We start from the raw sequence: 17,957 nt of genomic DNA, 5'->3' as shown, positions 1-17,957 counted from the left end.
ATCCCAGGAGGACCCGGCTACAGGCTACCCGGCCCAACCTCCACTGGCCAGCCTGGTGTAAAGTAGCGATAGAATGGAATGTAACAGAAATGCTATAAGGATAAGGGATCCATCATAGCAAATAAAAATGTGTTAAGCAGGTTATAGCTGAGGTAATAGCTCACAAGAATAATGGAAGATAAAATTGTATAGTCACTATAGTGTAGTTTACAGGAGCCGGGTGATATTTCAGAGCTCCAGGCTGTGTCAACGCATAGGCAGGGGAGGAACAGGGCTGAAGTGGTTCATGACCATGGAGCGAGGAAACAAGCTAGAGCAGTCTTTGAACTCAAGGCGAGGTAGGGGCAAAAGCCTACCTTGAACTTGTTTTTGAGAAATTTGAAAGAATTTTGAAAGAAAGAGAGGAATAAGAGCATTTCTAAAGAATGGCAGGGGAGCATGGTGCAATGTGAGCTGGTCAGGCTTCAGCCTGTGTTGAAGAGGGGCAGGGATTCTACTGTCCATTAACTGCATTGAGAAGCTCATTCCACATCTGGGAGACCAGAACATACAGGAAACATAACCTGCCCAGGGGTAGCAAAATAGAGAGGTCTCGTAAGTGTGTAGGGTAGAAATTGACCGACTGATCGATCGGCCTGGCTGATACAGCATATTCCCTCCAAACACATGCATATGCACTGCCTGACATCTTATGAGGTGCAGAGGAAACAAACCACCTTTGCACGAGAGAAATCCAGTTAGCCAGCGAGAGCCATTGAAACCCTCAGAGAGAGACTGAAACCCCATGAGAGAGGTCCAATGAACAGAGAGTGCAGACCAGTGGATAGCGTGGGCGAATGAAACATAGCACCCAGTTAGGTAGCTTCACATTATTTACCTAGATAAATACTTAGTAGCTAGTTACCCAAGACTACACCACACTGCTAGCTGGCTGTCTGTGAAGCCAATATGACATTAGTCGGTGTTCAATTCTGAATCTGCCGTCGGCATCAAAGCACAAAAAATAAATAAATACCTGAATAAATTCTTAAACATGAGTAAACAGAAAACAAAAACAATGTTGGACTTGAAAAGCTTATTGCTGGTTAAGTTTCTTTTTTCTACAAATTTATTTGTTATGCGCTAATTTATTTTTTATTTGCATGTGTTTCGTTTAAAAGAAAATGTAAATGCTGTTTCTGTGCATATTTTCAATTTTGAAAGGCATTTTTTCATGTAAAGATTTGGTTGGATATACTGGAATTGTCATGGAACATGCAACTACATTTTGGCTAAAGTGTTTTAATAAACTAAGTTTGACATACTTGTGCAATGTACCAGATAAAATAATATATCAGCATAATATTGGCTATCCGCCTCACTCGTTGTCAAAACATCGGCCCTTTGAAAATAAATGCATATTAGTCAATCTCTAGTGTAGGGAAGGACCACTTATCACATTTACTGACTCTTAAGACACCTATTATTTTCCTCTACGATGTGTTGGTGATGGCAGAGAACCTAGTTGACAAAGTGGCCCTACTGTGCGCTGCTGCATGACTTTATACTCACCACTCTCTGTATGCTGGACTTTGTTCAGTTCTGGGATTAAGGCTGGAGCCAGAATCACGGGATACAGGAGGTTCTTAAATTTCATCTCAATACCTTAAAGACGAGAGTTCAATAATTACAACAATATTATCAGCCTGGAATAATACTACCATAGCATATAAGAACATCATAAAATATATAATGAGAACAGACCATTCAGCCCAAATAAAATAAATCATAAACCAAATTTTCAAAGTTTTTTAAAATGTTGTAATTTATTGAGGGTGCAAAATTTTTTCACTCAACAGGTATCGGACATATTTTTGCTTTGATTTGCTTTGAAACAAACAATCTGAGATCAACAATGTTATAGCAAGGGTAAAAATGTAGTAATATAAATACTAAGTGCATAATCATCGTTGTGTGAATACCTATATATTTCTTTACGCGTTTACATGAAATGTAAATCCACATCCTGCTGAGAATGCCTAGATCACTGAAGGGTTATGTTGGGGACCAGCATACTGGTACCAGCTGGTCTAGCATGAGTTTACCAGCACATTACATTACTAATTTGACTCTGCTAACTCACTAAACTGACCTACTGGCACAGTAATTTTTGAACATCTAAAAGCTAACATTGTAATATAAACAATAAGTATGAAACCATTAACTTCGAACTCTTTTTTTGGGATTTATTGTAATAAACGTTCAGAATGAGATGCAAGCAAGGGGTAGGGGAGTGTTGGGGGGGTTGACAATTCATCAAGCAGAAGAGCAGTGGTATGGCATGAGCAGTGGTAGGAAAATCCTCTTCTCCCTCCAGTCAATTCACACCCCGTTAAGCTCCTGAGCATGTTTAAATGTTACGTAAAAGGGGACATGTACATACACCAGTGTTATACTTTCTCATTTGGACTCGGATGGAGGCTATAGGCCTAGATCACATTTCCCATAAATGAATCCAATTTAGATTAAATACAGATTAAGATATTGTCATTTAAATAAATATTTCATTGCATGCCTGAATTTGATGAAAATTATGCACAGTCCAACAATAAATGACAAATATTTTGTCCAACTGGTGGCATGTCAATGTCCCCAATAAAACCTGGAGTTCCTGAAATTGATGTTTCTCCAAAGATGGCCCCAATGCGCCCGTTGACTTTCAAAAGCCAACTGATGCAGTTGTATTAGGATAAAAAACGAAAGTGTGTGGAGTTTAACCCAAAGCTGTATCAAATGCCAAAAATTCCAGACTTTTACCATTACAATCTTTGGCACTGCTATTGTTGAGATATTAAAGCATTAAAGTCATGATTTTCCAGAGACATCAATGATAAAGCAGTTGAACAACAGTTAATTTGCTTTTTAAAGCTGTGTTTAACAAACAATGAACTATGTTATATAGCCATACCAGGATTTTATAACACCGTCAAATCAAGTTCAAAACATGTTTTTATAAATCAAAACATATACAGTCCCCTCCAAAAGTATTGGAACAGCAAGGTCAATTCCTTTGTTTTTGCTATACACTGAAGACAATTGAGTTTGAGGTCAAAAGATGTACATGAGATGACAGATCCGAATTTCAGCTTTTATTTCCTGGTATTTTTATCTCGATTTGTTCAACAACTTAGAACATATCACCTTTTGTATCAGACAACCCAATTGTTAGGTGAGCAAAAGTATTGGAACATGTGACTGACAGGTGTTTCTTGTTGCCCAGATGTGTCCTGTTAGATTGATTGGTTAAACAATAAATAGTTCTGAATGTCTTCTCTTGGTTTTAGCCTTGGGTTTTGCCTGTGAAAACTGCATTTGTGTTATAAAAGATAAACTAACATGAAGACCAGAGAGCTGTCTTTGGGTGAAAAGCAAGCTTAGAAAAAAGGGGAAATCGATCAGAGCCATTGCACAAGCATTGGGGATAGCTTGTACAACTTGGAATGTCCTGAAAAAGAAAGAAACCGCTGGCGTACTGAGCAACAGATATCGAACAGGTCGACCAAGGAAAACAACAGCAGTTGATGACAGAAACATTGTGAAAGCTGTGAAGAAAAACCTCAAAACATCAGTCAGTGACATCACAAACAATCTCCACAGGACAGGGGTGAAGGTATCTCAATCAACCGTTCGAAGAAGACTTAGAGAGCAGCAATATAGAGGCTATACCACAATATGCAAACCACTCATCAGTAGTAAGAATCGGAAGACGAGATTACAATTTGCAAAGAAGTACAGAGATGAGCCACAAAAGTTCTGGAACAAAGTTTTATGGACTGATGAGACCAAGATTAACCTCTACCAAAGTGATGGAAGGGCCAAAGTGTGGAGAAAGAAGGGATCTGCTCATGATCCAAAACATATAAGCTCATCTGTGAAGCACGGTGGAGGAAGTGTCATGGCTTGGGCTTGCATGGCTGCTTCTGGAGTGGGCTCACTAATCTTTATTGATGATGTAACTCATGATGGTAGCAGCAGGATGAATTCAGAAGTCTACAAAAACATTCTGTCTGCCAACTTACGGAGAAATGCGTCCAAACTAATTGGGAGGAACTTCATCATGCAGCAAGACAATGACCCAAAACACACTGCCAACAACAAAGGACTTCATTAGGGAGAAAAAGTGGAAGGTTTTAGACTGGCCAAGTCAATCACCAGGCCTTAACCCAATTGAGCATGCATTTCACATCCTGAAGAGGAGATTGAAGGGAAAACCCCCCCGAAACAAACAACAACTTTAAGAGGCTGCAGTAAAAGCCTGGAAAAGCATCACAAAAGAAGAATGCAACAGTTTGGTGATGTCAATGGGTCGCAGGCTTGATGCAGTTATATTAAGTGTTATTTGCTTTCATTTACTTAAATACTCTCCTTTCCAATACTTTTGCTCACCTAAAAATTGGGTGGTCTGATACCAAAGGTGCTATGTTCTAAGTAGTTCAACACATCTAGGTGTAAATACCAAGAAATAAAAGCTGAAATTCTGAACTCTTGTCTCATGTTCATCTTTTTATCTCAACCCCAAATGTATTCAGTGTATTGCAAAAACAAAGGAATTGGCCTCGCTGTTCCAATACTTCTGGAGGGGACTGTAAATCAGGAACTGCATGAACTCCACCACCACCCCTACCTGATGGACACTGATGTCAATTATAAACTTAAAAAATAATTTTATAATTAAAAAAATAGCTCCTCATCTTCATTATGAACTACTGTATACCACAAACTCCTAACTAAATAACTTTTGTTTGTTAATACTTTTTCTCCCCTCATTGTTGTACCCATACTTCACCTTTATGCTTGATTTGCATACACTTGGATAATTTAAATAAAACATCAAAAAGCTTCCCTGGGTGGAATACATCTTCGACTATTATTGCTCTTACTCAAACTTCCCCAAGTTGTATTTTTGGGAAGACAAGCTCCTGCACATGAGCTGGCAGTGGCGTCAGACGTATCAATTGCATATGTCAGCAACGATTACAGCATCAATTTATGCACCAGTAACAACCTGATTTGATAAAGATTATGAAATTAGATATTACAAAACTATTTTCTTGAAATAAAGGTCACAACTCAATTTGAATTGCAAAACCAGCTATGGGCCTCTTTTTAGATGAGTCTGAAACAAAAAGCTGAAAAAATTCTACGTTTCATTTATGAATTATAGCAGTTTTGTTATATATAGGCTACAGGAAAATGTATCGAGGCATATCACAGAAACACTGAGAAAAGCACTAAAATGTGCATGACAAAACAGAAAATAGAATGGACTTACTTAAAGAGATACAAAGTTTGGTCATAATGAATATAGCACATTTCACATTTCTCTTTGGAGAGACTTTTTTCTTATTCAAAGTAGGGGTGGGCGATATGGCAAAAATATCATATCATGATTTTTTTCAGGCATGATCACAATCCACAATATTATCACAATTCTTTTCATGTTGGTTTTTAAGACTATTTTGCAAGTTAATGAACAGTGCAATCAAACTAATATCCCTATTTAAGAAAATATTGCCCTTCAAGGAAACAAAACCTAAAAGAAAAAGAATAACAGAGACCATTTGGGCCAAAGTACCAGATTTTAATCAAGTGCAATTCTGCAAAGTATTAAGTTTGTACCGCTACCGCTAGCCTCTAGCTGCGTGGATGTGCCTGAAGCACTCACGTGAGATCCCCTGATTATTTGGCTTTCCACATGCTCTTTGGGGTGCTTTCTCTTGAGGTGATTAAAAAGGTTTGTCGTGTTGCCATCCCATGTGCAAACATTTTCTTTGCAAACTTTGCAAATAACGTTGTTTTGCGCCGTGTCAGTTTTGGAAACCCCAAACCAGTTCTGTATCACAAACATCAAATTTATTTTAGGGACCATGCAACTCCTCATGTTGTCAAATAAAAAAGGGGGAGGAAAATAAATCCAAGGCGCTAAGTACTGTTTACTATTATTGGTTTATTGGTAAAATGGTAAAATGGACTGCATTTATACAGCGCTTTACAATTGATGCCTCTCATTCGCCAGAGCAGTTAGAGGTTAGGTGTCTTGCTCAAGAACACTTCGACACGCCCAGGGTGGGGTTTGAACCGGCAACCCTCCGACTGCCAGACAATCGCTGTTACCTCCTGAGCTATGTCGCCCCTTATTGGTGTGTCTGTTACGGGAGGTGCAACAGGGACTAGCGAATAGTGTGATTTTAGGTTTGGCTGAGAAAACAACCTTGGATGCCGTGTATGAGCAATGTCAGTGCAACTGATAGAATGTGCAGTTTCACTGTAGCCCGATACTAGAATTTTACGAAAAGCATACTTTCTGCTTCTTTTTCTACAAAGTTGATTTTACACAGAGCGTAACCTAAGCTTTGCCTACCGTAACTGGGGAAAAAAGTTATTAATATTTATTTTGATGCTGCAAAACATCTGATCATGACATGTCAATCAGTTGTTTTAGGCATGGGCATTTGGGTGGCACGGTGGTGCAGTGGGTAGCACTGTTGCCTCACAGCAAGAAGATCGGAGTTCGAATCTCGACTTGGGGCCTTTCCACGCGGAGTTTGCATGTTCTCCCCGTGTCACAATGACCAGAAACTCAGCCCTTCAGAAAATTAACTTCTGTACCTACACCTCATGTAAACAGACAGAATTCACAAACCAGTTTACACATCCACACAATAAAGCCCCAAATTTAAGGGATTTTATGTTTGTTCCTTCTTTTTCCTGCCAATTATATCACCACAAATACTCCAGTACCACAATCAATAATTCTCTGCACTGGGAATTTAGCTGCATTTTTGTAAAATCTTAGCGGCCACCATCTTGGTTCTATGTGGATTGAAAGCTAGCTTGCTTGCTAACTAATAATTGCCCAAAAATAAAAAATGTTGCTTTTACAGCTACGTAACCTTGTAAATCGTTAACCGAAACATGATGTAGCCAGCTACATAGCCATGTTTGTTTCATTTATACAGCTGGCTGGCTACTTAGCAACACAGCTTCATTAAACCAGCTGCATGGCTAGCTAGCTTGCTAATTTCAGCTCAGTTCAGTTAAAGTGAAAAATGAAGTGTTTCCTTTATGCTTTTTGCTAACATTACTGAAGAGTAGTGGCTAGTTATCTAGCACGGCCATATATGGCATTAATGATGGACTGGAGGGCTAACTAGCCACCTGCTTAACTAGACTAGTAGCTACCTAGTTCACTGTTCTATGGATGTTAACAACAGCCCACTAGCTAGAAACCTCCTGTGCTGTTAACATATAATCTGAAGAAAAATATGTTTTCAAGGTACAAAAATGTTAAAATAGACAATATTGGCTATCTTTGCTTACTTAAACAAGCAGTATTCCAAAGCAGTGCTACACAATGTTTTCTAAATTATAAGTGCCTTGGCCCTGTGTTCTCATCTTACCATCTGAAGAGAATGTTATCATTCAAACTTCATACAGCACATAAAAATGAAAGGGGGAACTGATGAAAAAAAATTATGGCTTGGATTATTTACTTTTATCCCTTTGTTAACTATAAGTTGAAGGTTTCATTACTGAAAAATATTTCTTTATAAGTAAACTTTACCATGGCAATGAGGAGACAAAAAGACATATTTTGAATCTAGCTTGTGATTTAGCTACAACTTCAACTGAAAGCATTGTGTTACCTTTTCCAGTCTTTTCCCCGAGTCCTAGCCGTAGTATTGAAGTAACGTTTACAGGGGAACCTTCTTTTGACAGCTCCAGGACCAAAGTACCAAAAGTAGAATCTATAACGTTAGGCAACACTGATAATGTTGTTATACTTGGGAAGACATAACTTCAGTAACGTGGATTTAACTACCTTACCCATGATGAAGCGAAACTCGCCAACAAGTGATTAGCCATCTAGCTAGCTACCTAAAATCCAATGTATAACATGTCTAATTTTGCAATAGCGTTTTATAAGTCAGCTTAATTGAAAATTTTCTTATCATCGCATTCACTTACGCATTCACTCTGTGGTAGCAGTAAAGGCGCTGCACCTAACAAAACGTCGTCAAAGATTTTTTGTAATTTCTTGGAAAATACTATTATTATTGAGGACTTCTGGGCATAGCTAAACCATATGTTTGCTGATAGACCTATCTGACATCGTTTTCTCGAGCAAAACAGAAGCAGATAGTAGGCTAAATCAATGACCGTTCTGTCTCGGTCTCTATAAGCACAGATAAAATTTCATCATTGCTATGTAAGTATTGCTGCTCAAAATATTTTGGTTATATACGTTATTTTTGAAATTGTCTTTAAATAGGTTAGTAGTATTATATAATGTGGATATTTCACACTGTAACGCAAGCATTTGTTAGTAGTGAAAAGTTTCCAAGAAAAGAGCTAGCCTACTGTAAGTCCAGAACATGTGGACATGTTGACATTACAACACACGTCTAACAGACATTTGATTCCAATATTTGAGTTGGACTTTGAGTTGGACACCATTGTCTCTTACACTCTAAACATGTTGCACTTTGTTTAATATGCAGACCTAACTTTTTTACTTTGATAAGGGGTTTAATAGAAACTTGGATTTATTTTGGAGTTGCACTACTGACTTATTATTTAAGCCCCCTTTTTTATTTATTTTTATCATGTTGGAGTTGCCAGTTTAAGCCTACAGTTTTGCACTTTAATATGTAAACTTTTGTTTACATTTTGTTTTGTGCTGCATTATACAATGACACATACAGTTTGTTGTAGTCTAAATAAAATGAACTTAAATTAAAATGTCAATTTGATTTTTTTGGAGGAAAATTATTAATCGTTTAGATTAATTGACATATCGGTAAAATAGTCCATAGATTAATCTAGAGAAAAACAGTCGTTAGTGGCAGCCCTAAAATTGACCCACCTAAATTACTGCAGTAGGTTTCCCAAACCATAACAGTTAGTCTATCGTCTACAGTTTAACTTGTAGGCTATGCATGTATATGCATGTAAAGTTAAACTTTTGAAGAGATCACTGCCAATACAGTTGAAGTTGGAAGTTTACATACACTTAGGTTGAAGTCATTAAACCTCATTTTTAACCACTCCACAGATTTCATGTTAGCAAACTATAGTGTTGGCAAGTCAGTTAAGACATCTACTTCGTGCATGACAAGTAATTCTTCCAACAATTGTTTCCAGACAGATTATTTCACTTTTAATTCACTTTATCTTAATTCCAGTGGGTCAGAAGTTTACATACACTAAATTGACTGTGCCTTTAAACAGCTTGGAAAATTCCAGAAAACAATGTCATAGCTTTAGAAACTTCTGATAGGATAATTGACATTATTTGAGTTAATTGTGTACCTGTGGATGTATTTTAAGGCCTACCTTCAAACTAAGTGCCTGATTGCTTGACATCATGGGAAAATCAAATGAAATCAGCCAAGACCTCAGAATGAAAATTGTGGACCTCCACAAGTCTGCTGTCCTTGGGAGCAATTTCCAAACGCCTGAAGGTACCAAGTTCGTCTGTACAAACAATAGTACGCAAGTATAAACACCATGGGACCATGCAGCCGTCACACCACTCAGGAAGGAGACGCTTTCAGTCTCCTAGAGATGAACGTGCTTTGGTGCGAAAAGCACCAATCCCAGAACAACAGCAAAGGACTTGGAGGGAACAGGTACAAAAGTATCTATATCCACAGTAAAACGAGTCCTATATCAACATAACCTGAAAGGCTGCTCAGCAAGGAAGAAGCCACTACTCCAAAACTGCCATAAAAAAGCCAGTTTGCAACTGCACATGGAGACAAAGATCTTACTTTTTGGAGAAATTTCCTCTGGTCTGATGAAACAAAAATTGAACTGTTTGGCAATAATGACCATCGTTATGTTTGGAGGAAAAAGGGTGAGGCTTGCAAGCCGAAGAACACCATCCCAACCATAAAGCACGGGGGTGGCAGCATCATGTTGTGGGGATGCTTTGCTGCAGGAAGGACTGGTGCACTTCATAAGGAAAATTATGTGAATATATTGAAGCAACATCTCAAGACATCAGCCAGGAAGTTAAAGCTTGGTCGCAAATGGTTCTTCCAAATGGACGATGACCAAAAGCATACTTCCAAAGTTGTGGAAAAATGGCTTAAGGACAACAAAGTCAAAGTATTGGAGTGGCCATCACAAAGTCCTGACCTCAATTAATGTGGGCAGAACTGAAAAAGCGTGTGCGAGCAAGGAGGCCTACAAACCTGACTCAGTTACACCAGTTCTGTCAGGAGGAATGGGCCAAAATTCCATAAACTTGATGTTTGAAGCTTGTGGAAGGCTACCCGAAATGTTTGACCCAAGTTAAACAATTTAAAGGCAATGCTACCAAATACAAACAGAGTGTATGTAAACTTCTGACCCACTGGGAATGTGATGAAAGAAATAAAAGCTGAAAAAAATAATTCTCTCTACTATTATTCTGACATTTCACATTCTTAAAGGAGTAACATGGTGGCTGAATGTGACACTTGCCATTTGTCTTTAGGCAACAACAATACATAATTTTACATAATGCATAATTTTTTTATTATTCAGTCATTTAAATGTATTTTAAAACATATTTTTCTGAGCCTAAATTTCCCACTATAAAAGTTCACCTGAACCGTCTCGGCGTGGTAATGAGAACTGTCAGTTAGCTATGATCGACAGAACATAGCTTCCTCCATGATACGCGCTCATCTTGGGAGACTAAATTTTCACCAGCTAGCTAACTTAGTTTATCAGGTATCGATAGCTAAGGACGTTGACATATCCAATAATAATTTTTGCTAGCTAGCTAGCCAAGTTAAGATAAAACCACAACTATAACGTCCTTATGAAAGCAAATTAGCTAGCTAATGTTATCGATAACATTACATTATGAAAGCAAACTACATAGCTAGCTAGCTAACGTTAGCTAGCTAGCTAGCTATAAATGAATATAACCAACCAGAGATAGTCTAATAGTCCTTAAAAGGCACTCTAATAAGTGAACCTAACGTTAGTCAAATATTTGCATTGTCTTGCCTGTAAGGCAGCGGTAAAAACTATGGGTCACGAGTTATCCATGGGTCCCCAAATATGATTTAGAATGAGCTATCAAAGCAATCTGACTGACAGTAGGGAGGGCACCACGCCGAGACGGTTCAGGTGAACTTTTATAGTGGGAAATTTAGGCTCAGAAAAATATGTTTTAAAATACATTTAAATGACTGAATAATAAAAAAATTATGCATTATGTAAAATTATGTATTGTTGTTGCCTAAAGACAAATGGCAAGTGTCACATTTTTAAGTACATTTTTATGGGTTAGTGCTGTCCGATTGTGCTAACTACTTCACATTAACCTTGTACGGTGATCAGTAAAGGCTAACAGCACAGCACCACTTAATTATTGTCACTTTTATCACCACTGTAATAAACTAAAAAAAAAAAGGCGACAAACGTGACAATCGGACAGCACTAACCCATAAAAATGTACTTTGAATGATACTTGCTCATTCGAACAGTAAATCTGAAAAACTTTCGATTATAGTCAGCGGCACCAAAATTTTCTTTCACACCCTCAATAAATGGCAAAAGTCCCAGCAGAAGATTGAATTAAACCTTTTAAAGTTATATATTTTCTGAAACGTTATCGATTCCGCTTGGCCACAGTGAGTGAAACTAGGCGATCTTAGTGTATAGTTTCTATGTAAATTACGTCAGAAGGATTCAGCCTTGTTGTTTGCTACCTAAACTTCACAGCACACTTGTAGCAGGACGGTGTGTACAGTCATATTTCTTTACGGGGCATGGAAAGGGAAGTGGTTACTGTACTTGTGACGCACTAAGTCGATAACATTCTCAACCGGGTGAAAATAGGACGATAAATTTTAAATTTTAAATTTATGCTATGTAAAAGTTGTGTAAGTTGCTCTGGATAACAGCGTCTGCTAAATGCCTGTAATGTAATGTAATGTAAAAAATGCATATTTCTCCAAAAATAAAGAACGGACTTATTTAATACTTTACTCGTCATGTTTCTTCAATGCCTCTTGTGCAAACAGAACATAACCACCATGTTACTCCTTTAAAACAAAGTTGTGATCCTAACTGACCTAAGACAGGGAATGTTTACTAGGATTAAATGTCAGGAATTGTGAAAAACTGAGTTTAAATGGATTTGGCTAAGGTGTATGTAAACTTTCAGCTTCAACTGTATCTATTAAAAATGTGACTGACTTGTACTTGAAATGTGCAATGTCATCATCATAATGTGGATTGTATTGACCTATATTGTGATCTTCAAATTTGTAATGTACTGTAAGATTTGATAAATTTGGTCTTAACTAATTTTTTTTCACTTCTTACTAGATAATGATTTAACCTGAAAAAATAGGACAATATGTGGGGAAGATGCCAAGAATTTCCATGAAAATATTTCTTATAAATTACATGGTCCTTTGTATTGTGAGCAGGAACTTTGTATTTTGAAGATCGGTGATGTTTGTGAAATGTGTGGTATCCATGTAATATTGTAACTTTTATATTAGCTGTTTTAGATTAAATATGAGTTTGAACTTAATTATTGGATAATTAGATGATTGCTTACAGGTGTGTTTTAGGCTTCCACAGATACCATTGATACACCCTGAAGGTGTACTTCAAAACATGTTGGTGATTTTCAAAAGGATATATCATTTTAATTGCATGGATAGAAGTGTGTGACTTAGATTTTTACACTGCAAAAACATTCACACCCAACTTTACCAAAACACTGATAAATGAGGCCGACTGAGTACAACTATACATTGAAATTCATTATTTCTGTTCAGACATTTTCAGCTGTACTGGATGCTTATGGTGCACTGACTAAAGTGAATGCCATCTGTGGTCAGCATAATAGCCATAACATGCATTGCATTCAAAGGATCAAGAACACAGTACAATCACTTGCCTTGAAAGTACAATAGCCTTGAGGTTCTAGACAGAATCTGGGGCATGCCTTTCAATGAACTCAGTCCACAAAAGCAGAACACAGATGGCTTAATTCTGTTTGGTAGTAAAGGCCAATCTTTCTTGCTTTGACTCTACATCAATGCTTTGTACATATCTGCCAGGCACCCATAAGTTACCACAGCCAGAAGTGACATCCAGGCTAGTAACAGCAACAACAATTTTCTGGATAGATTTATTTGGAAATACAGTCACGTTTAATGGACAAAATAACAATTGGACAGCTACAGATTATTCTCTTGAAAACTCATAATTATATGCTGCAGTAAAATAAACTTTTATTTCACATATGCATTTTCATTTCTATATGTACGCTATCTAGTCTTTGTATAGTATCAGTTCATTACTTAATACAAGTAAGAGTTCAGAAGATGTTTGTGGGCTTTTTCTTTGTGTTTATGTGTTGAAGTTGATGTTGTTGAGGGGAATAATGGTGGGGGACTGCATCTGCATTGCGGTAAATTATAAACTGTTGATGGGGGTTTGGCGATTAGTGCCCGTCCACTAACGTCTTTGGTATAGTGCAACACTGGGAAACATAATAATAATGAAAGAATTGTCATGCAATTCTTATATTTTCTAAATTTTCTAAATTCATTTTTTGATTTACCACTACAGCCCTATGCACAAGATTGCATATTTGAATTTTTTTCACTTATAAAAATTTACTTAAATATGTTTGGTATATTTTAAGTGTAGCAATACAATTTAACTGTCAAAAGATATTTTCTTAGGCAAATGCCTCACCGACTTCTGTGTTGCCAACCACTAACTTGGCTGTGGGGTATTGTGCCTTGAGCTCCAGGAGTTCAGAGAGGGAAGTCGGCTGAATCCACAGGACTCTTTCCCCTTTGAACCGCAGCTGTCTCAGAGGTTTCTTCTCCAAAGTCTGTGCAGCAGAGAATATTATTAGAGTGACAATCATCCAGTAACCAACCAACTTATATTATTTTCTTTAAAACATCAATTTATACTCAATTTGAAAAGATGTTGCAAATTAGGTTGCAAAATGAAAAGACACACGGCCAATATCAATGTCAGTGACTCCTATATGACAGGAGGATTTACAGACATTATTCTGTGACTGTAAAAGGAATATACAATGCTGTGCAAATCGATATTTCAATGATCACAAATACACACCGCATGCCTCGATCCTCACCCTCTGAAACAGTCAGTGTGTATCTGAATTATACAGTAAATGTAATGCCTTCAGCAACCATCAATGTTACCATTAGTTCTGGAGGGAATATTAGCTCTTGTGTTGGGTCCAGAGGCATGAATTCAGATGGGTCATACAGCTGTGAAATGGAATGCCCCTGCCAAAATAAGTCAGAAAAATTAAAAATGAACAATTTAGGGATTTTTTAAAAAGAAAAATCCCCATTAAAAAAAGATAAATGTTCAGGTAATTCCCTCAGACAATTCCCTTAATTCAATTCCCATATCTAAAATCATCAGTGCCTTCTGAATAAAATAATTAATTAATTAATTAAAAAAACCATTCAAATAAAAAATCTCCACTGCTTCCTGTCATTTGCATGGACTATTTTCATTACGAAGATACTGTGAGTAGCTGTGGTTGCCTATACAGTGGAAAGCTACAAGTCTAGATTGTAAAATGCCATAAAATAGCTGGCAACAATAAAAGTTGAGAACTAAAAAAAGGTAAAGCAGACCCTTATTTTGTAGATGATGAAATAAATAAGCCATACATGCACAAACCATAATAACCCCACCACCATGTTTCATAAATGAGGTACTATCACTTGTGGACTGTCACTGATGTTAACAGAGGCTGAGTCTTATAAAGGGATTAAAAAATAAATAATAAAAAACATAAATATAAATGGTCCATAAGTGTAGCAAGAGTGCATTTCAATAAGCACTGAAACTCATTTCTCCTAGTCTGTGACTAGCTAGCTAGTTAACCAATAAGCAATAAATCATTTCATGTCAGAAACTTTAATTTTAGAATGCTTTGTAAATCAGCAAGTTAGGAAAGTACAGTCATGGTAGAAAGAAAGTACACCCTCCTTCAATTCTATGTTTTTATTTATTAGGGCCTAAATAACAATTGTGTGGTCCTCACCAACTTCTATATACAAAAAAATAACCTCAGGTGACAACAACAACAAAAAAACACAACAGATTTCAATATGTAGTCATTGTTTTCCAAAAGTAAAGCAATATTCAGAAACCAGGTGGGAAAAAATAAGTACACCCTATAATTCAGTAACATGTAGAAGCACCAACGTTTTCTGTAGGAGTTTATCAGTCTCTCACATCGTTTAGGAGAAATTTTGGCCCACTTTTCTTTACAACATTGCTTCAGTTCCTTGATGTTTGAGGGCATTTGTTTATGCGCAGCTCTCTTAAGATCCCACCACAGCATCTCAATGGGGTTGAGGTCTGGACTTTGACTTGGCCATTCCAACACCTTGATTTTTTCTTCTTTAACCATTCAGATGTCGATTTGCTGGTGTGCTTGGGATCATTGGGCCTCATTCACCAACCGTTCTTAAGAAGAATTTTCTTAAAACCCACTTACGCAGCTTTTACGAAGATTCTGACATTCACCAATGTTTTCTTATTTGGGATTTGTTCTTAGGTAAGAACAGAATCTACGCACACTCAAGAGCACACTTACGCACATTTGAGTACTGACATGTTTGTGCAAAATAACTGGTTATTGCGTTTTCTTCAATTCTACAGTTGTATGATATTATAGGATTTAAATTACAATAATATTTTTATCATTTATAATATTTTTTAATAATTATTTTCATTATTTTACAAAGCATTAAGGTGCCAGGTTCTGCCTCAGCGGAAGTAAATGATAAAAATCAAACCATTGTAGTGACCTTTTATTTTGGGGGGTTTCAATTATGCAACGTTTGGTTTATACTGCAAAAGCAAATGTTTAAATTTTGAATACAAACTAAGCACTTAAGTAACACTTTTTAAACACATGGACATGTTGAAGAAGAGAACATCACTAAGGGGGTGACACCAAAATGACTGGCAATACATTTTTTGTGCAGTGTTTTGTGCAGCGGCGGGTTTACTCCGATGCAGTTTACTGCCGGTTGATTTAATTAGCGGTATTAATGTGACGAGAAGCGCTTTGTCGTTTGAATGCATAACACGCAATTCCTTGTGCCCACTCCCACCAGTATTTTTTTTAAATTTTTTGCCTCAGATTTGACTTCAAACCATTTTTTTACTTCATCAGTTGTGCGCCCTTCTCCGGATGCATCGTTCACTGAACGAGTAATATCATCCCATGCATTTTTTTTTGTGTTATTTTATATCCACTACTGACACTACTAAATATGACAGGTCGTTTGCTGTTCACTTCCCGCAGCAAAACCTCCACTTCAGAACTATGGAAGTTTTTCTTACGTTTGGAGTCCGGTGCTCCACCATCTTTAGATTTTCGTTCGGGCATTATTGACTTTGTTCGCTCTCAAATTTTCTTTTCGATTTATGTGTGTGCACACGGCCCTGCAGTATCATGCCCTTTTATGGGGATTGGCAGGGCGGTTTAAGAACACATCGTGAATCTGACGTTGACTTTTCTTAGGAATTTTCAAACAAATTTAAGAAAAAACTTAGGAAGATATTGGTGAATGAGGCCCATTGTCCTGTTGCATGACCCAATTTCGGCCCAGCTTGAGCTGCTGGACAGATGGCCTCACATTTGTCTCAAGAATATTCTGGTATAAAGTGGAGTTCATCATTGTCTCAATGACAGAAAGTTTCCCAGGTCCTGTGGCTGCAAAACAAGCCCAAATCATCACCCCTCCACCACCATGCTTGACAGTTGATATGAGGTGTTTGTGGTAATACACTGTTTGGTTTTCACCAAACATGGCGCTGTGCATGATGACCAAACATCTCATCAGTCCAAAGGATACTGTTCCAGAACTTTTATGGTTTGTTCAGGTGCAATTTTGCAAACCAAAGTCGTGCTGCCATATTCTTTTTGGAGAGAAGGGGCTTTTTCCTAGCCACCCTTCCATGAAAGCCATACTTGTTCAGTCTTTTTCTAATTGTGCTATCATGAACATAAACATTTAATGTGCTTACAAAGGCCTGTAGGTCATGTGATGTAGCTGTTGGGTTTTTCTTTATATCTCTGACCATTAAACGAGCTGATCTTGGACTGAATTTGCTGGGACGCCCACTCCTGGGAAAATTGGCAACTGTCTTGAAGGCTCTCCATTTGTAAACAATCCTTCTCACTGTAGAATGGTGAATTTTAAATTGTTTGGAGATGGCTTTATAACCCTTCCCAGTTTGATGAGCAGCAACAATTGCTGAGGTCATGGCTGATGTCCTTTTTTCTTGGCACGACGTAGACACACACCTGAGTGCTACAGAACACCAAACTGCCAGAAGTTATGCTTTTATAGAGGTAGTCACACTTCTTGATGATTAAGTAATCTTGTGCATTCGATTAGTAACACCTGGCTGCTAATTACTCTCTTAATGATTGTGGAAGTAGGAAGGGGGTACTTATTTTTTCCCCACCTGGATTCTGAATGTTGGTTTACTTTGGGAAACAATGACTACATATTGAAATCTGTTTTTTTTTGTTGTCATCTGAGGTTATTTTTTTGTTTATAGAAGTTGGTAAGGACCACACAATTGTTATTTAGGCCCTGATAAATAAAAACATAGAATTGAAGGAGGGTGTACTTTCTTTTTACCATGAATGTATGGTAAGCATTAAAATAGTTAAGTCATCATTTTAAGATAGCAATGGTGAAGGACTCTAGTCATGTTTTTCAACCACAGAGACTTCAAAAATGGCTTAACCCTCTGGGGTCGAGAGCTCTGCCGGCGGAGCTTGACAAGATGAAATTAACTTTCATTTCTACTTGGATGATTAACTTCACGTGCTGTTATCATACAGACACAACAAAAACATTGACAGA

At 37.4% G+C, this 17,957-nt stretch overlaps 1 protein-coding gene across 2 annotated transcripts in view; it reads right to left on the bottom strand.

Annotated features, from left to right (window-relative positions):
* Positions 1-17,957, bottom strand: part of xdh (xanthine dehydrogenase) — a 333,897-nt gene that overhangs the window by 238,848 nt on the left and 77,092 nt on the right. The window contains exons 8-10 of one of the 2 annotated variants that reach the window (XM_064308050.1): positions 14,247-14,333; positions 13,762-13,903; positions 1,552-1,644 (exon numbers count right to left, since the gene is read on the bottom strand). In XM_064308050.1, the coding sequence (XP_064164120.1) occupies positions 1,552-1,644; positions 13,762-13,903; positions 14,247-14,333 (322 nt within the window). The remainder of the gene's footprint in view (positions 1-1,551; positions 1,645-13,761; positions 13,904-14,246; positions 14,334-17,957) is intronic. The other variant, XM_064308058.1, reaches the window with a different exon arrangement.

The sequence above is a fragment of the Anguilla rostrata genome, chromosome 1, assembly GCF_018555375.3.
Source record: "Anguilla rostrata isolate EN2019 chromosome 1, ASM1855537v3, whole genome shotgun sequence".
Classification (NCBI taxonomy): domain Eukaryota; kingdom Metazoa; phylum Chordata; class Actinopteri; order Anguilliformes; family Anguillidae; genus Anguilla; species Anguilla rostrata.
Note: the sequence above shows the minus strand (reverse complement) of the source record. Positions and strands in the feature narration are given on the sequence as shown.